This window comes from Heterodontus francisci, chromosome 9 (genome assembly GCF_036365525.1).
Source record: "Heterodontus francisci isolate sHetFra1 chromosome 9, sHetFra1.hap1, whole genome shotgun sequence".
Lineage (NCBI taxonomy): Eukaryota > Metazoa > Chordata > Chondrichthyes > Heterodontiformes > Heterodontidae > Heterodontus > Heterodontus francisci.
This window is the reverse complement of record NC_090379.1, coordinates 5,496,882-5,524,268: the sequence shown is the minus strand read 5'-3', so window position 1 is coordinate 5,524,268 and position 27,387 is coordinate 5,496,882. Positions and strand designations below refer to the sequence as shown.

Below are 27,387 nucleotides of genomic sequence, written 5' to 3'. Positions count from 1 at the left end.
TTTAACGGCGACTGAGCCAGAGACATAGTTAAAGGCACAGGCCAGCAAACGACAGAATCGCTTCCTGTTTAAAGGGGCAGAGTCACCACCACCTTGGCATTTTTTTCACAGAAGCGTAATAAACCCAGAAACTCCACCTACTCTCTCCATCAGCTGAGCATCTGCTCCTCACACTTACTCAGTCCGGCCCGTTCCAAGCTCGGCTGCGGCTTACCTCAAACTTTTTCAGCTCCTCTTTGGCAAGTGAGTACAAGACCTGTGAGGAGTTTGGTTGAGCTGCGGTCCGCTCAGCCGCCTTCAGCCAGTCCTCGAAGCGAGAGTAATCATCCAGAAACTTCTGCCAAAGCCGCCACGTCTCCTCAATCCTGCAATGGCAAAGAAAACACGTCCCTGTTACTGCACATTGCAGACCATCGCCGGCCCTGTTACCACACGGTGCGGACCATCGCCGGCCCTGTTACCGCACGGTGTGGACCATCGCCGGCCCTGTTACCGCACGGTGTGGACCATCGCCAGAACTGTTACCGCACAGTGTGGACCATCGCCAGAACTGTTACCGCACAGTGTGGACCATCGCCGGCCCTGTTACCGCACGGTGTGGACCATCGCCAGAACTGTTACCGCACAGTGTGGACCATCGCCGGCCCTGTTACCGCACAGTGTGGACCATCGCCGGCCCTGTTACCGCACGACGTGGACCATCGCCGGCCCTGTTACCGCACGGTGTGGACCATCGCCGGCCCTGTTACCGCACGGTGTGGACCATCGCCGGCCCTGTTACCGCACGGTGTGGACCATCGCCGGCCCTGTTACCGCACGGTGTGGACCATCGCCGGCCCTGTTACCGCACGGTGTGGACCATCGCCGGCCCTGTTACCGCACGGTGTGGACCATCGCCGGCCCTGTTACCGCACGGTGTGGACCATCGCCGGCCCTGTTACCGCACGGTGTGGACCATCGCCAGAACTGTTACCGCACAGTGTGGACCATCGCCGGCCCTGTTACCGCACGGTGTGGACCATCGCCGGCCCTGTTACCGCACGGTGTGGACCATCGCCAGAACTGTTACCGCACTGTGTGGACCATCGCCGGCCCTGTTACCGCACGGTGTGGACCATCGCCGGCCCTGTTACCGCACGGTGTGGACCATCGCCGGCCCTGTTACCGCACGGTGTGGACCATCGCCGGCCCTGTTACCGCACGGTGTGGACCATCGCCGGCCCTGTTACCGCACGGTGCGGACCATCGCCGGCCCTGTTACCGCACGGTGTGGACCATCGCCGGCCCTGTTACCGCACGGTGTGGACCATCGCCGGCCCTGTTACCGCACGGTGTGGACCATCGCCGGCCCTGTTACCGCACGGTGCGGACCATCGCCGGCCCTGTTACCGCACGGTGCGGACCATCGCCGGCCCTGTTACCGCACGGTGCGGACCATCGCCGGCCCTGTTACCGCACGGTGCGGACCATCGCCGGCCCTGTTACCGCACGGTGCGGACCATCGCCGGCCCTGTTACCGCACGGTGCGGACCATCGCCGGCCCTGTTACCGCACGGTGTGTACCATCGCCGGCCCTGTTACCGCAGGGTGTGGACCATCGCCGGCCCTGTTACCGCACGGTGCGGACCATCGCCGGCCCTGTTACCGCACGGTGCGGACCATCGCCGGCCCTGTTACCGCACGGTGCGGACCATCGCCGGCCCTGTTACCACAGGGTGCGGACCATCGCCGGCCCTGTTACCATAGGGTGCGGACCATCGCCGGCCCTGTTACCACAGGGTGCGGACCATCGCCGGCCCTGTTACCGCACGGTGTGGACCATCGCTGGCCCTGTTACCGCACGGTGCGGACCATCGCTGGCCCTGTTACCACACGGTGCGGACCATCGCCGGCCCTGTTACCACACGGTGATCTGATCAAGGTGATTGAGATGATTATTGGATTTGACTGGACAGATGTGACTAAACTATTTCGTCTGCTGGGGGAGTCCGGAACATGGGGGCAGAATCTTAAAATTGGACCAAGGTCATTCAGGGTGATGTCAGGAAGCACTTCTTCACACAAAGGGGAGTGGGAATCTGGACTCATCCGACCCCACTACCTCCCCACAACCACAGAAAGCTGATTATTCTGAGGGTCAATTGAGAATTTCCAGACTGAGATGGATAGATTTTTGTTGGGTAAAGGGAATAAAGGGTAAATGGGGTTGAGGTACAGATCAGCCATGATCGAACTGACTGCTGGAGCAGTGTCTTGCTCAGCTATTTTAGATGGCAGTTAAGAGTCAACCATATTGGTGTTGTGTCTGGAGTCACGTACAGACCCAGACAGAGTGAAAATGGCAGACTTGCTTCCCAAAAGGACATTAATCAACCAGGTGGGTTTTTATGACAATCCGACAGCTTCACGGTTACTTTTACTGGGACCAGATTTTTGTCTCCAAATTTATAATCTGAATTCAAACTCTCAAGCTGTGAACCTCTCAAACTCATGTTCTCCGGATATTGAGTCCAGTGAATGGTCTTGGGAAGGAATGACAATTCAGCCAAGGGACCGCTGCACCTGGTCAGTAACTCCATGGTGGCCTCAGGAAGGGGGTGATTGTTACCCGAAATTATTCCCCACCTGTACCCCTAGTGTCTGCACATCTCCAACGTACTTCATCCGGCGTTCCACAGACATGGCGCAGATGTTGCGCCACCTGCGGTCCAGGCTCCGCGTGGTCTGTTGGATGGAGTTGCATTCCGTCTCGGTGTCCGTGTCGAGCAGGAGGCTGTCACACAGACTCAACACCGAGGTCACGCCCACACTGTGCTGCTCAATATCCCTCTGCAACTCCTGAAACAAGAGATGGAGGTCAGCATTCGGTGAAATACACAGCACTGTACCGGGGAGCGCGAGGGAGCACCGTACCAGGGAGTGTGAGGGAGCACCGTACCAGGGAGCGTGAGGGAGCACCGTACCAGGGAGCGCGAGGGAGCACCGTACCAGGGAGCGCGAGGGAGCACCGTACCAGGGAGTGCAAGGGTCAGTGCACGGTGTAATACACAGCACCGCACCAGGGATGTTGCTGGGGTGCTGCGAGGGCAAGCAGTGGGGAAAGGACAGAGGAAGTGAAATTCCGTAGTCCAGAGAGAGAAGGCGGTTCAGGCACTCTGTCCGGGGTATTCTCACAGAATCACCTGAAGTTCAATAAGCCCAACACAGCAATAACTTACACTAGGGAGATAAAAGAGAAGATTTTACAAATTACAATCCAAGCTTGGGAACACTAAACACACACACCAACATGTTTACACACTCACTAACGTACACACAGCACTTGGGGACAAGAGCGGGGGCAGGGGAGTGGGGAAGGAATGGGGGTGGTTGGAAGTGTGAGGGGGGAAAAGAGTGTGAGGGGGGAGAAGAGTGGGGGGGGGGAGAAGAGTGGGGGGGGGGAGAAGAGTGGGGGGGGGGAGAAGAGTGGGGGGGGGAGAAGAGTGGGGGGGGGGAGAAGAGTGGGGGGGGGAGAAGAGTGGGGGGGGGGAGAAGAGTGGGGGGGGGAAGAGTGGGGGGGAAAGGGGGGGGAAAGAGTGGGGGGGGGGGAAAGAGTGGGGGGGGGGAAAGAGTGGGGGGGGGGAAAGAGTGGGGGGGGGGAAAGAGTGGGGGGGGGGGAAAGAGTGGGGGGGGGGGAAAGAGTGGGGGGGGGGAAAGAGTGGGGGGGGGGAAAGAGTGGGGGGGGGAAAGAGTGGGGGGGGGGGAAAGAGTGGGGGGGGGGGAAAGAGTGGGGGGGGGGAAAGAGTGGGGGGGGGGAAAAGAGTGGGGGGGGGGAAAGAGTGGGGGGGGGGAAAGAGTGGGGGGGGGAAAGAGTGGGGGGGGGAAAGAGTGGGGGGGGGGAAAGAGTGGGGGGGGAAAGAGTGGGGGGGGGAAGAGTGGGGGGGGAAAGGGGGGGGGGAAAGAGTGGGGGGGGGGAAAGAGTGGGGGGGGGGAAAGAGTGGGGGGGGGAAAGAGTGGGGGGGGGAAAGAGTGGGGGGGGGGAAAGAGTGGGGGGGGGGAAAGAGTGGGGGGGGGGAAAGAGTGGGGGGGGGGAAAGAGTGGGGGGGGGGAAAGAGTGGGGGGGGGGAAAGAGTGGGGGGGGGGAAAGAGTGGGGGGGGGGGAAAAAGAGTGGGGGGGGGGAAAGAGTGGGGGGGGGAAAGAGTGGGGGGGGGAAAGAGTGGGGGGGGGGAAAGAGTGGGGGGGGGGGAAAGAGTGGGGGGGGGAAAGAGTGGGGGGGGGAAAAGAGTGGGGGGGGGGAAAAGAGTGGGGGGGGGGGAAAGAGTGGGGGGGGGGAAAGAGTGGGGGGGGGGAAAGAGTGGGGGGGGGAAAGAGTGGGGGGGGGGAAAGAGTGGGGGGGGGGAAAGAGTGGGGGGGGGGAAAGAGTGGGGGGGGGGAAAGAGTGGGGGGGGGGAAAGAGTGGGGGGGGGGAAAGAGTGGGGGGGGGAAAGAGTGGGGGGGGGGAAAGAGTGGGGGGGGGAAAGAGTGGGGGGGGGAAAGAGTGGGGGGGGGGGAAAGAGTGGGGGGGGGGGAAAGAGTGGGGGGGGGAAAGAGTGGGGGGGGGAAGAGTGGGGGGGGGAAGAGTGGGGGGGGGAAGAGTGGGGGGGGGAAGAGTGGGGGGGGAAAGGGGGGGGGGAAAGAGTGGGGGGGGGGAAAGAGTGGGGGGGGGGAAAGAGTGGGGGGGGGGAAAGAGTGGGGGGGGGGAAAGAGTGGGGGGGGGGGAAAGAGTGGGGGGGGGAAAGAGTGGGGGGGGGGAAAGAGTGGGGGGGGGGGAAAGAGTGGGGGGGGGGAAAGAGTGGGGGGGGGGAAAGAGTGGGGGGGGGGAAAGAGTGGGGGGGGGGGGAAGAGTGGGGGGGGGGGGAAGAGTGGGGGGGGGGAAAGAGTGGGGGGGGGAAGAGTGGGGGGGGGAAAGAGTGGGGGGGGGGAAAGAGTGGGGGGGGGGGGAAGAGTGGGGGGGGGGAAGAGTGGGGGGGGGGAAGAGTGGGGGGGGGGAAGAGTGGGGGGGGGGAAGAGTGGGGGGGGGGAAGAGTGGGGGGGGGGAAGAGTGGGGGGGGGGGAAGAGTGGGGGGGGGGAAGAGTGGGGGGGGGGAAAGAGTGGGGGGGGGAGAGTGGGGGGGGGGAAAGAGTGGGGGGGGGGAAAGAGTGGGGGGGGGGAAGAGTGGGGGGGGGGAAGAGTGGGGGGGGGGAAGAGTGGGGGGGGGGGGAAGAGTGGGGGGGGGGAAGAGTGGGGGGGGGGAAGAGTGGGGGGGGGGAAGAGTGGGGGGGGGGAAAGAGTGGGGGGGGGAAAGAGTGGGGGGGGGAAGAGTGGGGGGGGGGAAAGAGTGGGGGGGGGGAAAGAGTGGGGGGGGGGAAAGAGTGGGGGGGGGAAAGAGTGGGGGGGGGAAAGAGTGGGGGGGGGAAGAGTGGGGGGGGAAAGAGTGGGGGGGGAAGAGTGGGGGGGGAAAGAGTGGGGGGGGGAAAGAGTGGGGGGGGGAAAGAGTGGGGGGGGGAAAGAGTGGGGGGGGGAAGAGAGTGGGGGGGGGAAGAGTGGGGGGGGGAAAGAGTGGGGGGGGGGAAAGAGTGGGGGGGGGGAAAGAGTGGGGGGGGGAAAGAGTGGGGGGGGGGAAGAGTGGGGGGGGGAAGAGTGGGGGGGGGAAGAGTGGGGGGGAAGAGTGGGGGGGGGGAAAGAGTGGGGGGGGGGAAAGAGTGGGGGGGGGGAAAGAGTGGGGGGGGGGAAAGAGTGGGGGGGGGGAAAGAGTGGGGGGGGGGAAAGAGTGGGGGGGGGGGAAAGAGTGGGGGGGGGGGAAGAGTGGGGGGGGGGAAAGAGTGGGGGGGGAGGGGGGGGGAAAGAGTGGGGGGGGGGAAGTGAGTGGGGGGGGGAAGAGTGGGGAGGGGAAGAGTAGGGAGGGAAAGTAGGGGGGGGAAAGAGTGGGGGGGAAAGAGTGGGGGGGAAAGTCATAGAGTCGGACTGCATAGAAACAGACCCTTCGGCCCACCGTGTCCATGCCAACCATAATGCCTATCTATACTAATCCCACCTGCCTGCATTAATTCCATATCCCTCTATGCCTTGCTCATTCAAGTACCTGTCCAGATGCCTCTTAAATGTTGCTACTGTTCCTGCCTCCACCACCTCCTCTGGCAGCTCATTCCAGATACCCACTATCCTTTGTGTGAAAAATTTACCCCTTTGATCCCCTTTAAACCTCCTCCCTCTCACCTTAAATCTATGCCCTCTAGTTTTAGTCACCCCTACCATGGGAAACAGACTCTGGCTATCTACCCTATCTATGCCTCTCATAATTTTATATACCTCTATCATGTCCCCTCTCAGCCTCCTTCACTCCAAGGAAAACAGACCCAGCCTATCCAATCCCTCTTTATAACTCAATCCCTCCAGACCAGGCAACATCCTTGTGAATCTTTTCTGCACCCTCTCTAGCTTAATCACATCTTTCCTGTAGTGCGGCGAACAGAACTGCACACAGTACTCCAAATGCGGCCTAACCAACGTTATGTACAACCGTAACATGACGTCACAACGCTTGTACTCAGTGCCTCGGCCGAGGAAGGCAAGCATGCCATACAAATTTTTCACCACCCTGTCTACCTGTGTTGCCACTTTCAGGGAACTATGTACTTGCACCTCAAGGTCTCTCTGCTCAACAGCACTCCCCAGGGCCCTGCCATTCACTGGATATGTCCTGCCCTGGTTTAACTTCCCAAAATGCATCACTTCGCACGTCTGCATTAAATTCCATTTGCCACTCCCTTACCCACTTTCCCACTTAACCTTAGACAACCTTCTTCACTGTCCACTATACCACCAATTTTGGTGTCATCTGCAAACTTACTATTCATGCCCCCTACATTCACATCCAAGTCGTGATATATATGACAAACAACAGAGGGCCCAGCACCGATCCCTGCGGCACACCACCGGTCACCGGCCTCTAACCTGAAAAAAACCCTCCACTACCACCCTTTGCCTCCTATCACCAAGCCAATTTTGTATCCAATTTGCAAGCTCACCCTGGATCCCATGTGTTCGAACCTTCTGGACCAGCCTACCATGCGGGACCTTGTCAAAGGCCTTGCTAAAGTCTTTAGTTTAGTTTAGAGCTACAGCACGGAAACAGGCCCTTCGGCCCACCGAGTCTGTGCCGACCATCAACCTCCCATTTATACTAATCCTACACTAATCCCATATTCCTACCACATCCCCACCTGTCCCTATATTTCCCTACCACCTACCTATACTCGGGGCAATTTATAATGGCCAATTTACCTACCAACCTGCAAGTCTTTTTGTAGACCATGTCCATCACCCTGCCCTTGTCAATCCTCTTGGTCAACTCCTCGAAAAACTCAATCAAGTTCGTGAGACATGATTTCCCATGCAAAAAGCCATGCTGACTATCCCTAATCAGACCTTGCCTTTCCAAATGCATATAAATCCTGTCTCAAAGAACAGTACAGCACAGGAACAGGCCATTCGGCCCTCCAAGCCTGCGCCAATCTTGATGCCTGCCTAAACTAAAACCTTCTGCACTTCCGGGAACCATATCCCTCTATTCCCATCCTATTCATGTATTTGTCAAGATGCCTCTTAAACGTTGCTATCGTACCTGCTTCCACCACCTCCCCCGGCAGCAAGTTCCAGGCACTCACCACCCTCTGTGTAAAGAACTTGCCTCGCACATCCCCTCTAAACTTTTCCCCTCGCACCTTAAACCTATGTCTCCTAGTAACTGACTCTTCCACCCTGGAAAAAAGCTTCTGACTATCCACTCTGTCCATGCCGCTCATAACTTTGTAAACCTCTATCATGTCACCCCTCCACCTCCGTCATTCCAGTGAAAACAATCCGAGTTTATCCAACCTCTCCTCATAGCTAATGCCCTCCAGACCAGGCAACATCCTGGTAAACCTCTTCTGTACCCTCTCCAAAACCTCCACGTCCTCCTGGTAGTGTGGCGACCAGAATTGCACGCAATATTGTAAGTGTGGCCTAACTAAAGTTCTGTACAGCTGCAGCATACTTGCCAATTTTTATACTTTATGCCCCGACCGATGAAGGCAAGCATGCCGTATGCCTTCTTGACTGCCTTATCCACCTGCGTTGCCACTTTCAGTGACCTGTGGACCTGTACACCCAGATCTCTCTGCCTGTCAATACTCCTAAAGGTTCTGCCATTTACTGTATACTTCCTACCTGCATTAGACCTTCCAAAATGCATTACCTCACATTTGTCCGGATTAAACTCCATCTGCCATTTCTCTGCCCAAGTCTCCAACCGATCTATATCCTGCTGTATCCTCTGACAATCCTCATCACTATCCGCAACTACTCCAACCTTTGTGTCGTCCGCAAACTTACTAATCAGAACAGCTACATTTTCCTCCAAATCATTTATATATACTACAAAGAGCAAAGGTCCCAGCACTGATCCCTGCGGAACACCACTAGTCACATCCCTCCATTCAGAAAAGCACCCTTCCACTGCTACCCTCTGTCTTCTATGACTGAGCCAGTTCTGTATCCATCTTGCCAGCTCACCTCTGATCCCGTGTGACTTCACCTTTTGCACCAGTCTGCCATGCGGGACCTTGTCAAAGGCTTTACTAAAGTCCATATTGATAACATCCACCGCCCTTCCCTCATCAATCATCTTCGTCACTTCCTCAAAAAACTCAATCAAATTAGTGAGACATGACCTCCCCTTCACAAAACCATGCTGCCTCTTGCTAATAAGTTCGTTTGTTTCCAAATGGGGGTAAATCCTGTCCCGAAGAATCCTCTCTAATAATTGGGCGGCACAGTGGCGCAGTGGTTAGCACCGCAGCCTCACAGCTCCAGGGACCCGGGTTCAATTCTGGGTACTGCCTGTGTGGAGTTTGCAAGTTCTCCCTGTGTCTGCGTGGGTTTTCTCCGGGTGCTCCGGTTTCCTCCCACAAGCCAAAAGACTTGCAGGTTGATAGGTAAATTGGCCATTATAAATTGTCACTAGTATAGGTAGGTGGTAGGGAAATATAGGAACAGGTGGGGATGTTTGGTAGGAATATGGGATTAGTGTAGGATTAGTATAAATGGGTGGTTGATGTTCGGCACAGACTCAGTGGGCCGAAGGGCCTGTTTCAGTGCTGTATCTCTAATCTAATCTAATTTCTCTACCACTGACGTAAGGCTCACTGGCCTATAATTTCCTGGATTATCCTTGCTACCCTTCTTAAACAAAGGAACAACATTGGCTATTCTCCAGTCCTCTGGGACCTCACCTGTAGCCAATGAGGATGCAAAGATTTCTGTCAAGGCCCCAGCAATTTCTTCCCTTGCCTCCCTCAGTATTCTGGGGTAGATCCCATCAGGCCCTGGGGACTTATCTACCTTAATGCTTTGCAAGACACCCAACACCTCCTCCTTTTTGATAATGAGATGACTGAGACTATCTGCACTCCCTTCCCTAGGCTCATCATCCACCAAGTCCTTCTCTTTGGTAAATACTGATGCAAAGTACTCATTTAGCACCTTGCCCATTTCCTCTGGCTCCACACATAGATTCCCTTCTCTGTCCTTGAGTGGACCAACCCTTTCCCTAGTTACCCTCTTGCTCTTTATATACGTATAAAAAGCCTTGGTATTCTCCTTAATCCTGTTTGCCAATGATTTTTCATGACCCCTTTTAGCCCTCCTGACTCATTGCTTCAGTTCTTTCCTACTGTCTTTATATTCTTCAAAGGATTCGTCTGTTCCTAGCCTTCCAGCCCTTACGAATGCTTCCTTTTTCTTTTTGACGAGGCTCACAATATCCCGCATTATCCAAGGTTCCCGAAACGTGCCAAACTTATCCTTCTTCCTCACCGGAACATGCTGGTCCTGGATTCTAATCAACTGACGTTTGAAAGACTCCCACATGTCAGATGTTGATTTACCCTCAAACAGCCGCCCCCAATCTAAATTCTTCAGTTCCTGCCTAATATTGTTATAATTAGCCTTCCCCCAATTTAGCACCTTCACCCGGGGACTACTCTTATCCTTATCCACAAGTACCTTAAAACTTATGGAATTATGGTCACTGTTCCCAAAATGCTCCCCTGCTGAAACTTCGACCACCTGGCCGGGCTCATTCCCCAATACCAGGTCCAGAATGGCCCCATCCCTAGTTGGACTATCTACATACTGTTTCAAGAAGCCCTCCTGGATGCTCCTTACAAATTCTGCCCCATCCAAGCCCCTAGCACTAAGTGAGTCCCAGTCAATATAGAGGAAGTTAAAATCACCCACCACTACAACCCTGTTACCTTTACATCTTTCCAAAATCTGTCTACATATCTGCTCCTCTACCTCCCGCTGTCTCTCAGAATCTCTTCCAATAACTTTCCCACCACTGATGTAAGGCTCACCGGCTTGTAGTTCCCTGGCTTATCCCTGCTGCCCTTCTTAAATAAAGGCACAACATTAGCTATCCTCCAGTCTTCCAGTACCTCACCCATGGATAACGAAGATACAAAAATCACTGACAAGGCCCCAGCAATCTCCTCCCTTGCTTCCCATAACATCCTAGGATACACCTAGTGGCGGGGGGGGGGGGGGGGGAGGAGAGTGGGGGCAGGGGGGGAAAAGAGTGTGGGGGCAGGGGGGGAAAAGAGTGTGGGGGGGGGAAAAGAGTGTGGGGGGGGGGAAAAGAGTGTGGGGGGGGAAGAGTGTGGGGGGGGAAGAGTGTGGGGGGGGGGAAGAGTGTGGGGGGGGGGAAGAGTGTGGGGGGGGGGAAGAGTGTGGGGGGGGGGGAAGAGTGTGGGGGGGGGGAAGAGTGTGGGGGGGGGGGAAGAGTGTGGGGGGGGGGGAAGAGTGTGGGGGGGGGGGAAGAGTGTGGGGGGGGGGAAGAGTGTGGGGGGGGGAAGAGTGTGGGGGGGGGGGGAAGAGTGTGGGGGGGGGGAAGAGTGTGGGGGGGGAAGAGTGTGGGGGGGGGGAAGAGTGTGGGGGGGGGGGGAAGAGTGTGGGGGGGGGGGGAAGAGTGTGGGGGGGGGGGAAGAGTGTGGGGGGGGGGAAGAGTGTGGGGGGGGGAAGAGTGTGGGGGGGGGAAGAGTGTGGGGGGGGAAGAGTGTGGGGGGGGGGAGAGTGTGGGGGGGGAGAGTGTGGGGGGGGAGAGTGTGGGGGGGGGGTATAGAGTTGGGGGAAAGAGAAAGAGTGAGAGACACTGCTCACTGGGAGCTCACACAGTAACCAGTTAAAACAAAAGCAGAGAGATCAGATAAAGCAGGCACCTCTGGGTAAGCCGATCAGATCCATCAGTAAACAGGAACCTGCTCTCCCTCCCTCCCTGCTCTGGCAGCTGGTTTAGATTCTGACATGAAGCAGGAGAAGGTTAGAGTGACATTAATCATTGACAAATGGTTTTATTTTTAGACCAAAGGGATCAGCTGAAGAGAGAGATGGACAGTCCTCCTTCATAATGCGTTGCCTTTCGACAATGTGCTTTCTGCATTAGACCTTGGGCTACCCAATCCAGGAGACATTTCTAACCAGTGAGGCCAGGCAAGCTATTCGCCCAGAGGGTGCATTAGGCCGATGTGCAATCCTGTCCTGACCTTCTCTCCGCTTCTCCACCCCTCCTCGATCGGAGCTGATCTCGGAACACTCACTGGCACTGCCAGATTAGTGCTCACCCTTATACTTTGCAGCGGGAGCCCACCGGAGGGTGACCAGGAGTGGGAGACCCTGGCTAAACACCTCGCCATACACAGGGGCTCCACTCGGATCAGATCAACACAGACCAGGTGTGGGAGCTGGAACTGTCCCAGTACATACTGCTTCTCAGAAACCCCCTTCTCCTGAACCCCGCTTGTATAAATAATGCTTTGAAATGATTAAGGGATTTGATTGGGTCAATAGAAAAGTCCAGAACAAAGGGATCATAAACTTAAAGTTAAAAAATGACTCCTCTTCACAGAAAGGGTAATGGAACTCTCTCCCTCAACAAGCTGTTGCTGCTGGGGCTTAACTGATAGTTTCAAGATTGATAGATTTTTGTTGGGTAGGGCTCTTAAAGGTTATGGAATCAAGGTAAGATACACATCAGCCATGATCTAATTGAATGGCAGGACTGGCTCAAGGGGCTGAATGGCCTCCTCCTGCTCCTAATCCCACTCACCTGCTGCTCTGCAAGTTTCTTCTCAATTTCCTGATCGTCGCAGATGTTGTAAACGACGGGTTTGGAGAGCTCCGACTCGATGCGAGAGAGCCAGGTGCGCAGGTTACTCATCTCCCTGTCCAGGAGCTGCACAGAGCACAGTGTGTCCTTCAACTTCTTCACTCTGAGGGGGAGGAGAAATCCACAGGGGATCAGGGAAAGAACACTGCACGGTAGGGAGCGAGGGGGAAGGGGACTCCTGCTGCCCATTAGGCTCCACAGCTCAGCCATGTGGGTTCACGTGGGGGAGAGACCCACCAATGTATCCCTTAGAACCTTATCGCACAGTTGAAGGCTATTCGGCCCATCATGCCTATTCCAGCTCTTTCAAAAGAACGATCAAATTAGTCCCACTTCCCTGCTCTTTCCCCACAGTCCTGCAAAATTTCCTTTTCCAGTATTTATCCACTTTCCCTTTTGAAAGTTACTATTGAATCTGCTTCCACTGCCCGGTCAGACAGTGCATTCCAGATGACAATTACCTGCTGCTTTCAAATACTTCTCCTCATCTTTCCCTCTGGTTTTTTGGCAATCACCTTAAATCTGTGTCCCCTGGTAACGGACACAAGAACACAAGAAATAGGAGAGGGAGTAGGCCATTCAGCCCCGTGAGCGTGTTCTACCATTCAATAAGCTCATGGCTGATCTTTTTGCTCAACTCTACCTTCCCGCATTATCCCCAAAGTGGAACAGTTTTTCTTTATTTACTCTATCAAATCTACTCATAATTTTGAACACCTTGACTAAATCTCCCCTCTCAGTTCCTTCTCTGCTCTAAGGAGAGCAATCACAGCTTCTCCAGTCCCTCCACATACCCCAAGTCCCTCATCCCCGGTACCATTCTAGTAAATCTTCTCCGCACCCTCTCCACTCTGCATTCCCTTCCTAAAGTGTGGTGACCAGATCGGGACACGATCGCCCAGCTGAGGTACCACAGCCGGAGCCCGATTCTCTCCTCACTCTGTCAGTGCACAGGCAAGCACTTCCATTCAGAGAGAATGGACATTGATCAAGTGTGTGAACCCTGCCCTCTCCCTAAACCAGTGATTCTGAGGCCAGTTTCAGCTGCCTTACTGTTGAGAGCAGTTAACTGGGGCCTGTGCCCGTGCCTACCCTGTCTGTTTGGCTCAGTAGCACATCAATACATTTCACCACTTTAATCTAGGACGGCCTTGGCCTGTCCAAAACATCACTGCTGTGACTACTGTGTCACCACAGTGCAGTTAAACCCACTCAGTGATAAAGGGTTAATCTTTGAGGTTACTGAATTGTGTTCGCTGTGGTTCAGTGGGTAGCACTCTCAGTGAGTCAGGAGGTTATGGGTTCAAGGCCCCACTCCAGAAACTGGAGCACAAGATCCAGGAAACACACTACTGACGGAGTGCTGCACAGTCAGAGGTGCTGTAATTCAGATGAGGCACTAAACCGGAGCCCATCTGCTCTCTGTGTTCAAGCACTCAAACAGCAGGGGATGTTGGTCAGTGTCCTGGTCAATATTTATCCCTTAACACAGAACGGCCCCTCCCATACACACACAGTCTAACCTATTTTCCCACATCTACTTATATAAAGCCTGCAATTTATAAATCCCCTCCCCCCAACATCGCCGTGAATATAGGCATATGCAAACTCACAACCAGTGTCAGCAAACCAGTCCTTTCAAGCCTATCAGAAAATCAAGGTTCTTCTGCAAATGAACTTCCTGTTTGGACCAGGAGTCAGTCTGACATGAAGCAAAGAAAAATAATACAGAAGATGCGGTGGTCATTCCTGTGCTCCCGGAAACACTCAGAGCCGTCCCTTGTCCACACGGCCTGGTGTATTCAGGATTGTTTGAGCTGGCATCCCCTCCCAGAAGTGACCTTTCCAATTGATGCTTTCATCAGCACACGGAGAGACTGCCCAGGGGCTGCAGGAACAATGCCAATCAAATCAAGACCAGTTTGTTCACATCCTTTACTGAGCAGCGTGTCTGATGTCTGTGTGTATGTAAACACAAATACACACGCATATATATATATATATATACACACAGACACACATATATACATACACATGCACGAATATACAAACATATACACAAAGACAATATAGTATTTCTGAAGCGGATGAAATATCTGTTCAATGAACTGATCGAGCAATGCCAACGTGATGTCAGTACAAAAACACAAACGGCTTACCGTTAAATACAGGATCCAGCTTCACAGGATCATTCTGGCAACTAGATTCAAATAGAACCAGCATCCAGGAGGAACCTGCCTGAGGACCCAGCAGTGTGCTGCATTTCCAAGGTGAGTGAAAGAGAGAGAGGCCTCACCAGCAAAGCAGGCTCTACCCTATAATCTATGCACACACATGCAACACTGCACAAGGCAAATGATTCTTCCCCCAACCCCCCACTCCGTCTTCCTCCCCCTGCCCAGACTGCACCACCCCCTCCCCTCTCGGGTTTCACTGGAATTTAAAAGGGTACCAAATCCCAATCGTCACGGTAACTGCGAGGGGAGTCTCGGAATCACCTACAAAGACACTTGTAAACAGTCTGATGAGAGGCAGTCAGAGCTGACTGGGACAATGAATATCCTCCATAGGCAGCATGCAGACTGGGCCCCAGCTTAAACCAGTTCCACAGCAAACAGCTGATCCCAGCAACTGTCAGTCACGCGTCCCTGCACAATGTAACACAATTCAGCTCCATCAATGAACACAACACATTCCCCAAGAGAAAAGTCACACACGCGCACTCTCTGTCTCAACATACAGCATACTGAAGAGGCCATTTGGCCCACTGTGCCCGTGCCAGCTCTTTGAAAGAACTATCCAATTAGTCCCACTCCCCTGCTCTTGTGCCCCCCACCCACTCTGTAAATTTTCTTCTGTGCCCTTCACTCTTTTAGACACAGCATTCCAGATCAGAAATCCTCGCTGTGTAAAAAAAACTGGTTTCCTTATATCGCCTCTAGATTTAGATTTAGAGATACAGCACTGAAACAGGCCCTTCGGCCCACCGAGTCTATGCCGACCATTAACCACCCATTTATACTAATCCCATATTCCTAGCTCCCTACCACCTACCTAAACTAGGAGCAATTTTATAATGGCCAATTTACCTACCAACCTGCAAGTCTTTTTGGCTGTGGGAGGAAACCGGAGCACCCGGAGGAAACCCACGCAAACACAGGGAGAACTTGCAAACTCCACGCAGGCAGTACCCGGAATTGAACCCGGGTCGCTGGAGCTGTGAGGCTGCGGTGCTAACCACTGCGCCGCCCTTTTGTCAATCACCATAAATTTGTCTCCTCTGGTTACTGACCCTTCTGCCACTAGAAACAGTTTAGTCTTAGTTACTCTATCAAAACTCCTCATAATTTTGAACACCATCATTATATCCCCTTAACCTTCTCTGCTCGGAGAACAATCCCAGCTTCTCCAGTCTCACCACAGAGCTGAAATCTCACATTGCCTCTCCAAGGCCTTGATATCCTTCCTAAACTGTGGTGCCCAGAATTGAAGACAATACACCAGCTGAGGCCTAACTCATATTTTATAAAGATTTAGCTTAACGTCCTTGTTTTTGTCATCTTCCGGATGAGACATTAAAATGAGGCTCTGTCTGCCATCCCTCTTGTACACCATTCATGCTGACTTCCATTTATTTTTCCTGGATTATTCTCTCTCAAAGTTTCCCCACCACTGACGTTAGGCTGACTGGTCTGTAATTGCAGGGTTTATCCCCATCCCCTTTTTAAACAAGGATGTAACATTTGCAATCCTCCAGTCCTCTGACAACCCCCCTCCCCATGTCTAAGGAGAATTGGAACTTCCGCAATTTCCATCCTTCCTTCCCTCAGTAACCCAGGATGTGTCCCGTCTGGACCAGGTAACTTCTCTACTTTGAGAACTGACGTCGTTTTAAGTACCTCGTCTTTGTCTATTTTTATTCTATCCAATATTGTTACTGCCTCCTCCTTTACTGTGACATTGGCAGCATCCTCTCCTCCAGTGAAGACAGATGCAAAGGACCTCAGCCAGGCTCTCGGCCTCCACAAGATCATCTCCTTTTTGGTCCCTAATTAGCCCCACTCTCCCTTTGACAATCCTTTTACTATTTTTGCGTTTATAAAAGATTTTTTAAATTCCCTTTTATGTTCGCCACTAATCTATCCTTATACTCTCTATTTGCTCCTCATTCCCTTTTCAAATCTCCTCTGCATCTATACTGTAATATGAACCTGACATGTCATTAGCCTCGTTTTTCTGTTTTGTTTTTTATCTCTATATCTTTAGTTATCCAGTGAGCTCTATCTTCAGATACTCTTCCATTCCCTCTCATGGTCGTGTGGCTGCTCTGTACCTGAACATCTCTTCACTAAAAGGCTCTTATTTTGTCAACCAAGTTTTGATTCCAATCCATCCGAGTTAGGACCTTTTCAACCTGCTGAAATTAGCCCTCCTCCAGTATAGTATTTTCCTGATTGATTGCACCTTGTCCTTTTCCAGAACAACTCCAAACCTAATGATATTACAATCACTGTTTCCCAAATGCTCTCCCACTGAAACATGCTCCACTTGCCCCACTTCATTCCCAGCACTGTTCCCTTCCTCGTGGGGCTAGAAACTCACCGATCAAGAAAGATCCCCTGATCACATTTCAGGAATTCAGCCCCTCTCTGCCATTTACACTGTTACTATCCCAGTCTATATCAGGATAATTGAAGTCCCAGAGTCATTCAGCTGGATTATAGGAACTACCAGGACTGTGTGTCTCAGCACTGACTCGAAGACACTCAGTTGAGACTCTGTGAATATTATTCACAGGGTGCGTGATCCCTCGGTTTGTTTTGAGGCTGTTACGATGCTGACAGCACAGTGGAGAGATCCTCTGGGACATTCCCGTCTCCAACAATGGGGGTTTGGAGGCCAGGTGCTTAGGGCAGCAGATGTCTCTTTAGAAAAGCTGTTGTGGCCTGGCTTAACCCAGTAAAAAGATTTAGAGTACGGTCTGTCAGGCACTCCCCTAATCATCTGTCAGCATTCAGAGGGTGTCACTGGGACCCTCCCTCCCTCAATCCGAGGGCCATTTACTAACCACACAGCACGAGAGAATTAGTGTCATACCTGAGGGGGGACAGATTGAACAAGGAAACACCGGGTGTTCACCAAGATTAGGTTTAAATCCAGTTCACAGCTATTCGTGTATCAGTGCAGGATTGGAAGGGATTTGTTCTGTCTCTAATACAGATGTTAATTTAAAATATAATAGAATTTTGCAGGAATGAGTGAGCAAGCAGGTGTAAATGTTCCTCTTCCTGATTTCATTAAAGAGGTGAATGCAATTACCCAAAGGTACATTTCAATCCAAGTATTCAGTCCTTTTATATTAGAATGTATTAGCTCAGCAGAATTAAACAGGCATTCACTTCGAAAACAAAATCAATATTCTAGCTCAGATGAAGAGACAGGAGTAAAAATAAAAGAAAAAAAACTTGCATGTATAACAAGCTCTGCATCCTCTGAAAGTGCAGCACTCCCTCAGTACTGACCCTCCGACAGTGCAGCACTCCCTCAGTACTGACCCTCTGACAGTGCAGCACTCCCTCAGTACTGACCCTCCGACAGTGCAGCACTCCCTCAGTACTGACCCTCTGACAGTGCAGCACTCCCTCAGTACTGACCCTCCGACAGTGCAGCACTCCCTCAGTACTGACCCTCTGATAGTGCAGCACTCCCTCAGTACTGACCCTCCGACAGTGCAGCACTCCCTCAGTACTGACCCTCCGACAGTGCAGCACTCCCTCAGTACTGACCCTCCGACAGTGCAGCACTCCTTCAGTACTGACCCTCCGACAGTGCAGCACTCCCTCAGTACTGCCCCTCCGACAGTGCAGCACTCCCTCAGTACTGCCCCTCCGACAGTGCAGCACTCCCTTGGTACTGACCCTCCGACAGTGCAGCATTCCTTCAGTACTTACCCCCCGACAGTGCAGCACTCCTTCAGTACTGACCCTCTGACAGTGCAGCACTCCCTCGGTACTGACCGTCTGACAGTGCAGCACTCCCTCGGTACTGACCCTCTGACAGTGCAGCACTCCCTCGGTACTGACCCTCTGACAGTGCAGCACTCCCTCGGTACTGACCCTCTGACAGTGCAGCACTCCCTCAGTACTGACCCTGACAGTGCAGCGCTCCCTCAGTACTGACCCTCCGACAGTGCAGCACTCCCTCAGTACTGGCCCTCTGACAGTGCAGCACTCTCTCAGTACTGCCCCTCCGACAGTGCAGCACTCCCTCGGTACTGCCCCTCCGACAGTGCAGCACTCCCTCGGTACTGCCCCTCCGACAGTGCAGCATTCCCTCAGTACTTACCCCTCGACAGTGCAGCACTCCCTCAGGACTGACCCCCTGACAGTGCAGCACTCTCTCAGTACTTTTTTTATATCATTCACAGGGTGTGCCCATCCCTAATTGCTCTTGAGAAGGTGGTGCTGAACTGCCTTCTTGAACCACTGCAGTCCATGTGGGGTAGGCACACCCACAGTGCTGTTAGGAAGGGAGTTCCAGGATTCTGACCCAGTGACAGTGAAGGAACGGTGATATAGTTCCAAGTCAGGATGGTGTGTGACTTGGAGAGAAACTTGCAGTTTTTTCTTTTATGGGGTGTATGTGTCACTGGCAATGCCAGTATTTGTTGCCCATCCCTAATTGCCCTTGACAATTGAGTGGCCATTTCGGACGGCAGTTAAGAGTCAACCACATTGCTGTGGATCTGGAGTCACATGTAGGCCAGACCAGGTAAGGATGGCAGATTTCCTTCCCTGAAGGACATTAGTGAACCTGGTGGATTTTTACGACAATTGATGACAGTTTCGTGGCACAGAGCCAAGCTTTCAATTCCGGACTTTTCTTTATAAATTGAATTTATTAAATAATTGAACTTAAATTCCATCAGATCCCCTGGCAGGATTTGAACCCATGTCCCCAGGGCATTAGCCTGGACCTCTGGATTACTAGCTTAGTGACATTACCACTATACCAACCACCTGCCATGCATCCGCTGCCCTTGTTCTTCTAGGCAACGGCGGTCAGCGTCGGGGGTCAGGGGAGGCGATGGTACAGATGAGGTAATATCCAAATAACCTTGGTTCACCAATGCCTCAGTGGGGATCGCACCAATACAAGATATTCTGACAGTCGGAATGCCCAATTACACAATCGGGGTTTTGATAGAGTAAATAATGGGATGAGAAGAAAAGACACCGGGGTTGGGGGGCGGAGGGGAGGGTGGATATACATAGATCTTAACAGTGGTAGGACACATTGAGAAGGCTGTTAAAAAAGCCAATGGGATTCTTGGCTATATTAACAGAGGCATAGTGTAGAAAAGCAAGGAAGTTACGTTAAACCTTTATAGAACACGAATTAGACATCAAGTGGAGTATTCTCAATTCACTTTAGGAAGGATGTCAAGGCTGTGGAGAGGGTGCAGAGGAGATTTACCCAAATGGCCCTAGGGATGAGAGATTTCAGTTACAGGAGTGGACTGGAGAAGCTGGGATTGTTCACCTTATAGAAGAGAAGGGTTTTACTTTATTCGTTCATGGGATGTGGGTGTAGTTGACAGGGCCAACATTTGTGGTCCATCCCTAATTGCCCTTGAGAAGGTGGTGCTGAGCTGCCTTCTTGAACCGCTGCAGTCCATTTGGGGTAGGTACACCCACAGTGCTGTTAGGAAAGGAGTTCCAAGATTTTGACCCAGCGACAGTGAAGGAACGGTGATACAGTTCCAAGTCAGGATGGTGTGTGACTTGGAGGGGAACTTGCAGGTGGTGGTGTTCCCATGCATCTGCTGCCCTTGTCCTTCTAGTTGGTAGAGGTCGCGGGTTTGGAAGGTGCTGTCTAAGGAGCAATGGTTCGTTGCTGCAGTGCATCTTGTAGATGGTACACACTGCTGCCACTGTGTGTCGGTGGTGGAGGGAGTGAATGTTTGTAGATGGGGTGCCAATCAAGCGGGCCGCTTTGTCCTGGATGTTGTCGAGCTTCTTCAGTGCTGTTGGAGCTGCAAGTGGAGAGTATTCCATCACACTCCTGACTTGTGCCTTGTAGATGGTGGACAGACTTTGGGGAGTCAGGAGGTGAGTTACTCGCCACAGAATTCCCAGCCTCTGGCCTCATCTTGTAGCCACGTATTTATATTGCTACTCCAGTTCAGTTTCCCGAGGATGTTGATAATGGGGGATTTAGCGATCGTAATGTCAAGGGCAGATGATTAGAATCTCTCTTGTTGGAGATGATCAGTGTCTGGCACTTGTGTGGCGCGAATGTTACTTGCCACTTATCAGCCCAAGCTTGGATATTGTCCAGGTCTTGCTGCATATGGACACGGGCTGCTTCAGTATCTGAGGAGTTGTGAACAGTGCTGAACATCGTACAATGATCAGTGAACAGCTCCAGTCTGACCTTATGATGGAGGGAAGGTCATTGATGAAGCAGTTGAAGATGGTTGGGCCTAGGACACTACCCTGAGGAACTCCTGCAGTGATGTCCTGGAGCTGAAATGATTGACCTCCAACAACCACGACCATCTTCCTTTGCGCTAGGTATGACTCCAACCAGTGGAGAGTTTTCCCCCGATTCCCATTAACTCCAGTTTTGCTAGGGCTCCTTGATGCCATACTCGGTCAAATGCTGCCTTGATGTCAAGGGCAGTCACTCTCACCTCACCTCTGGAGTTCAGCTCTTTTGTCCATGTTTGGACCAAGGCTGTAATGAGATCAGCAGCTAAGTGACCCTGGCGGAACCCAAACTGAGCATCATTGAGCAGGTTATTGCTGAGCAAGTGCCGCTTGATGGCACTGTTGATGACATCTTCCACTTTACTGATGATTGAGAGTAGACTGTTAGGGCAGTCATTGGCTGGATTGGACTTGTCCTGCTTTTTGTGGACAGAACATACCTGGGCAAGTTTCCACATTGCAGGGTAGATGCCAGTATTGTAATTGTACTGGAACAGCTTGGCTAGGGGCGTGGCAAGTTCTGGAGCACAGGTCTTCAGTACTATTGCCGGAATGTTGTCAGGGCCCATAGCTTTTGCAGTATCCAGTGCCTTCAGCTGTTTCTTGATATCACGCAGAGTGAATCAAATTGGCTGAAGACTGGCATCTGTGATGCTGGGGACCTCAGGAGAGGCCGAGATGGATCATCAACTCGGCACTTCTGGCTGAAGATGGATACAAATGCTTCAGCCTTGTATTTTGCACTGATGTACTGGGCTCCCCCATCATTGAGGATGGGGTGTGTTTGGAACTTCCTCTTCTGGTTATTTTTCATGACTGGATGTGGCAGGACTGCAGAGCTTTGGTCTGATCCGTCGATTGTGAGATCACTTGGCTCTGTCTAATGCATGCTGCTTCTGCTGTTTAGCATGCATGTGTTGTAGCTTCGCCAGGTTGACACCTCATTTTGAGGTATGCCTGGTGCTGCTCCTGGCATGTCCTCCTGCACTCTTCGTTGAACCAGGGTTGATCCCATGACCTGAAGGTAATGGTAGAGTGAGGTATAAGCCGAGCCATGAGGTTGCAGATTAAGAGACTTGATAGAGGCATTTAAAATTATGAAGGGTTTTGATAGAATAACAAAGCCGACACAGTTTCCAGTGGCAGGAAGGTCAATAACCAGAGGACACAGATTTAAGATAATTGGCAAAAGCACTAAAGGGAACATAGAAACATTTTTGTTTCAACATCGCGAGTCATGATCTGGAAAACGCCACCTGAAGGGCAGTGGAAACACATTCGATAGTAATTTTCAAAAGGGAATTAGATAAATACTTAAAGGAATAAAAAATCGCATGTCTTCATCCCTCCCATGCCTGTTACCCTCACACTTGGCCCTTGTCCCTTCTCATTAGCCTCCACTCCTCACCTTACTCTCAGACTTGTTTCGCCCCTGCCCTGTTACCCTTGCCCATCCGCCTCACCTGGCCTCAATGACTTCGTGGAGGTGCTGCCAGTGACTGTTGATGAGGTGTAGTTTGTTGTCGATCTCAGATGCCTTCGATGTGCTGCTGGCTTTGATCAGTTCATTTCCCAGCTGTTTCAGCTGTGCCTTGTTCTGCTTGTAGAGATTAATTTCCTCCACACAATCCTACAAACAAAAGCCACAGTCAACCTTCTCAAACTAAGGCACAGCTCACAGCATAGACACGCAATAGAGGGAGAACATCTAGCCCAATTCTAATTCTTCCATCCAGTAAAGGCCCCTACAGTCATCCCATCACGACATCCGACATGAACTCTTTCCGTAGGCTCCTTGTGATGGTCTCGCTCAGAGTGAGGGAGACATTTCTAATGTCCATCCGGAACTTTTATTTTACTAGTTTGACCCTGTCTCCCCTTGTCCTACTCTCAGGATTCAGCTTAAACAAATTTCGTAGATTTAACTTTGCTATTTCCTCACAACAACTTGTCTTTATATTGCCCCTTTATGTAACAAAAAGTCCCAAGATGCTTCACAGAAGCGTTACCACACAACAATTTGACACTGAGCCACATAAGGAGATGTTAGGAGAAGTGACCAAAAGCTTGGTCGGAGGTAGATTTAGAGGGACATCTTAAAGGAGGAAAGAGAGGTAGAGAGGTGGAGATGTTCAGGGAGGGAATTCCAGAGTTTAGGACCCAGCCAGCGGAAGGCACAGCCGCCAATGGTGGAGCAAATAAAATCAGGGATGTTCAAGAGGCTGGAATTAGAGGAGTGCAGAGATCTTGGAGGGTTGTGGGGCTGGAGGCGGTTACAGAGATAGGGAGGGCCAAGGGCCATGCAGGGATTTGAAAACAAGGATGAGAATTTTAAAATCCAGGTGTTGACAGACTGGGGCAATAAATAGGAACGTTGTAAATTGGAGTATGGTGCCTTGGTCATTCAATGAGATGATCTGTACCTCAATCCCATTAACTGCCTTTGCTCCCAACAAAAATCAATCAATATCAGTCTTGAAAATTGTGAATTGACCCTCAGTCTCAACAAATATTTTTTTGAGGGGGAGGTGGCAGGGAGAGGTGGGGACAGAGTTCCAGATTTCCACTACCCTGACATCACCCCTAAAGAGCCTGGCTGTAATTTTCAAAGGTCATGCCCCTTGTTCTGGGCTCTCTCTATCTTTCCTATCAGCTCCTTTAATCATCTTAAACACCTTAATTAGATCACCTCTCAATCTTCTAAACATCAAGAGAATACAAACCAATATTATGCAAACTCTCCTTATAATTTAACCTTTTGAGCTCCGATATTATTACAACAAGGACCACACTTCAAAATTACTTAATTGACTGCAAAGCACCTTGAGACATCCTGAGGCACTATAGAAATGCAATTTCTTTCTCTCCTTGTATATCTCGTCTGTCTGGGGGTGCTCTGTTAACCTCCAGCACCTTCCAAACCCGTGACCTCTACCACGTAGAACGACAAGGGCAGCAAATGCATGGGAACACCACCACCTGCAAGTTCCCCTCCAAGTCACACACCATCCTGACTTGGAACTATATCACCGTTCCTTCACTGTCGCTGGTCAAAATCCTGGAACTCCCTTCCTAACAGCACTGTGGGTGTACCTACCTCACATGGACTGCAGGGGTTCAAGAAGGCAGCTCACCACCACCTTCTCAAGGGCAATTAGGGATGGGCAATAAATGCTGGCCTGGCCTGTGATGCTCACATCTCTGAGAATGAATTTAACAAAAGCTAACTCAGTCAAGGACAAAGATAAAAATGCCTCACCTTCTGGAGTTTCTCGATCATCTCCTCAACACCGCTGTCAGGATTCTGAGAGACTCGATCCTCCATCTGTTGCAGCCAATCTTCCAGCCGCTTGCACTTGGCATTAAACACGACCCACTGCTCGAGCCGGTCACTTATCTCCAGTGTTCGCAAGGATACCTACAGGATTAGTGGATAGAGCCAGTTAGTGGTATTATTGCAGAAGACAGATGCACTCAGCAACAGACAGGAGGGAATGCAACAGATACTGAGAGACAACAAGTAGTCTAACACCAGGTTTCAAACAAAACCCTCTCACTCTACAACACAGCACTCAGCAAGCAGAATCTACATTCGGCCATCTATACTTTCTCCCTTAATCCCCCTTAGCAGAGAAAGGGTGAATGGGAGAGAGTATTTATTCAGAGTAACAGTAGGTGGGGGAGAGTATTTATTCAGAGTAACAGTAGGTGGGGGAGAGCATTTATTCAGAGTAACAGTGGGTGGGAGAGATTATTTAATCAGGATAACAGTAGGTGGGGGAGAGAGTATTTATTCAGAGTAACAGTAGGTGGGGGAGAGAGCATATATTCAGAGTAACAGTAGGTGGGGAGAGAGTATTTATTCAGAGTAACAGTGGGTGGGAGAGAGTATTTATTCAGAGTAACAGTAGGTGGGGGAGAGAGCATATATTCAGAGTAACAGTAGGTGGGGAGAGAGTATTTATTCAGAGTAACAGTGGGTGGGAGAGAGTATTTATTCAGAGTAACAGTAGGTGGGGGAGAGAGCATATATTCAGAGTAACAGTAGGTGGGGAGAGAGTATTTATTCAGAGTAACAGTAGGTGGGGAGAGAGTATTTATTCAGACTAACAGTAGGTGGGGGAGAGAGCATTTATTCAGAGTAACAGCAGGTGGGGAGAGAGCATTTATTCAGAGTAACAGTAGGTGGGGGAGGGAGTATTTATTCAGTGTAACAGTAGGTGGGGAGAGAGTATTTATTAAGACTAACAGTAGGTGGGGAGAGAGTATTTATTCAGAGTAACAGTAGGTGGTGGAGAGTATTTATTCAGAGTAACAGTGGGTGGGGGAGAGTATTTATTCAGAGTAACAGTAGGTGGGGGAGAGCATTTATTCAGAGTAACAGTGGGTGGGAGAGATTATTTATTCAGAGTAACAGTGGCTGGGGGAGAGTATTTATTCAGGATAACAGTAGGTGGGGTGAGAGTATTTATTCAGAGTAACAGTGGGTGGGAGAGAGTATTTATGCAGAGTAACAGTAGGTGGAGGAGAGAGCATTTATTCAGAGTAACAGTAGGTGGGGAGAGAGTATTTATTCAGAGTAACAGTAGGTGGGGGAGAGCATTTATTCAGAGTAACAGTGGGTGGGAGAGAGTATTTATTCAGGCTAACAGTAGGTGGGGAGAGAGTATTTATCAGAGTAACAGTAGGTGGGACAGAGTATTTATTCAGAGTAACAGTGGGTGGGAGAGAGTATTTATTCAGAGTAACAGTAGGTGGGGGAGAGAGAATTTATTCAGAGTAACAGCAGGTGGGGAGAGAGCACTTATTCAGACTAACAGTAGGTGGGGAGAGAGTATTTATTCAGAGTAACAGTAGGTGGGGGAGAGTATTTATTCAGAGTAACAGTAGGTGGGGGAGAGTATTTATTCAGAGTAACAGTAGGTGGGGGAGAGTATTTATTCAGAGTAACAGTGGGTGGGAGAGAGTATTTATTCAGAGTAACAGTAGGTGGGGGAGAGAGCATTTATTCAGAATAACAGTAGGTGGGGAGAGAGTATTTATTCAGACTAACAGTAGGTGGGGGAGAGAGCATTTATTCAGAGTAACAGTAGGTGGGGAGAGAGTATTTATTCAGACTAACAGTAGGTGGGGGAGAGAGCATTTATTCAGAGTAACAGCAGGTGGGGAGGGAGCATTTATTCAGAGTAACAGTAGGTGGGTGAGGGAGTATTTATTCAGAGTAACAGTGGGTGGGAGAGAGTATTTATTCAGGCTAACAGTAGGTGGGGAGAGAGCATTTATTCAGAGTAACAGCAGGTGGGGAGTGAGCATTTATTCAGAGTAACAGTAGGTGGGGGAGGGAGTATTTATTCTGTGTAACAGCAGGTGGGGAGAGAGTATTTATTCAGACTAACAGTAGGTGGGGAGAGAGCATTTATTCAGACTAACAGTAGGTGGGGGAGGGAGTATTTATTCAGTGTAACAGTAGCTGGGAGAGAGTATTTATTCACGTTAACAGTGGGTGGGGAGAGAGCATTTATTCAGACTAACAGTAGGTGGGGGAGGGAGTATTTATTCAGTGTAACAGTAGCTGGGAGAGAGTATTTATTCACGTTAACAGTGGGTGGGGAGAGAGTATTTATTCAGTGTAACAGTAGGTGGGAGAGAGTATTTATTCAGGTTAACAGTAGGTGGGAGAGAGTATTTATTCAGGTTAACAGTAGGTGGGAGAGAGTATTTATTCAGGTTAACAGTGGGTGGGGAGAGAGTATTTATTCAGTGTAACAGTAGGTGGGAGAGAGTATTTATTCAGGTTAACAGTAGGTGGGAGAGAGTATTTATTCAGGTTAACAGTGGGTGGGGAGAGAGTATTTATTCAGGTTAACAGTGAGTGTTCCCTCTAGTTCGCTCAGCAAGCCAGTGCTGTGACTCTCAGGTAGTGGACGGTGTCTCCCCCTGTAGCTGTGTTGTGTAGTGTCCTGACCCTTCGTGCTGTGTTTACACAGTAACTTACTGCCAGTCGCAGCTGTTCCCATTGGCTCTCCAGGATCGCGACCTGTTCTTTGAATCCAACTGCAGAATCGGGAACCAGGTGCTTGCAGAGATCTGCTTTCACTTTGCTCAACTCAACAAGCCTGTTAGACCAGCTTTGCAGTGGTCCTCCCAGCTCCTGCCATTCAAAATAGAATCACAGTTACAAAATCTACACATCAGCTGTGTGTGTGTGCAGGTGTGTCATTTGTGTGTGTAATGAGCAAACTGGGAGGAAAAGGAGGGAATTGGAGACGATGGAGGGAATTTTATGCTCTCCCCTGTGAGGGGTTTGGAGGCGTGGAAAGCATAAATCGGGTGGGGCCCCTCCACTAACCCGTCTCCACCAAAATTGATTCCAGGGCGGGAAGGCCTGTGAATGACCTTCTCGCCCTGCTGCCAATTGACACCCTTAACTGGGCAATTAACAGTCCCTGAACGAGGGACCCGGCATCGGGGAGAGTGGAGTGGCACTGAGAGCCTTGCCCTTGCCGCTGATCCCACTACACACCCCTCCCCTGTGACCCCCAACCCGCGAAACCCTCCTGCCCTGACCTACGTGGCCTGGTTCCCGTGCTGCTCCTGGGCCTCGGGTGGGTGCTTCACCGGCAGCTGCCACCGTGTCTGCGGTGGTGCTGCTCAGTCGAAAAGCTGCCGGCCTCGAACTGGCTGGACG

At 51.4% G+C, this 27,387-nt stretch overlaps 1 protein-coding gene across 1 annotated transcript in view; it reads right to left on the bottom strand.

Annotated features, from left to right (window-relative positions):
- Nucleotides 1–27,387, bottom strand: part of LOC137373552 (nesprin-2-like) — a 126,442-nt gene that overhangs the window by 53,840 nt on the left and 45,215 nt on the right. Inside the window, exons 15-20 of the mRNA XM_068038481.1 lie at nucleotides 26,695–26,850; nucleotides 23,959–24,117; nucleotides 22,163–22,329; nucleotides 12,148–12,310; nucleotides 2,660–2,838; nucleotides 215–365 (exon numbers count right to left, since the gene is read on the bottom strand). Of these exons, the coding sequence (XP_067894582.1) occupies nucleotides 215–365; nucleotides 2,660–2,838; nucleotides 12,148–12,310; nucleotides 22,163–22,329; nucleotides 23,959–24,117; nucleotides 26,695–26,850 (975 nt within the window). The remainder of the gene's footprint in view (nucleotides 1–214; nucleotides 366–2,659; nucleotides 2,839–12,147; nucleotides 12,311–22,162; nucleotides 22,330–23,958; nucleotides 24,118–26,694; nucleotides 26,851–27,387) is intronic.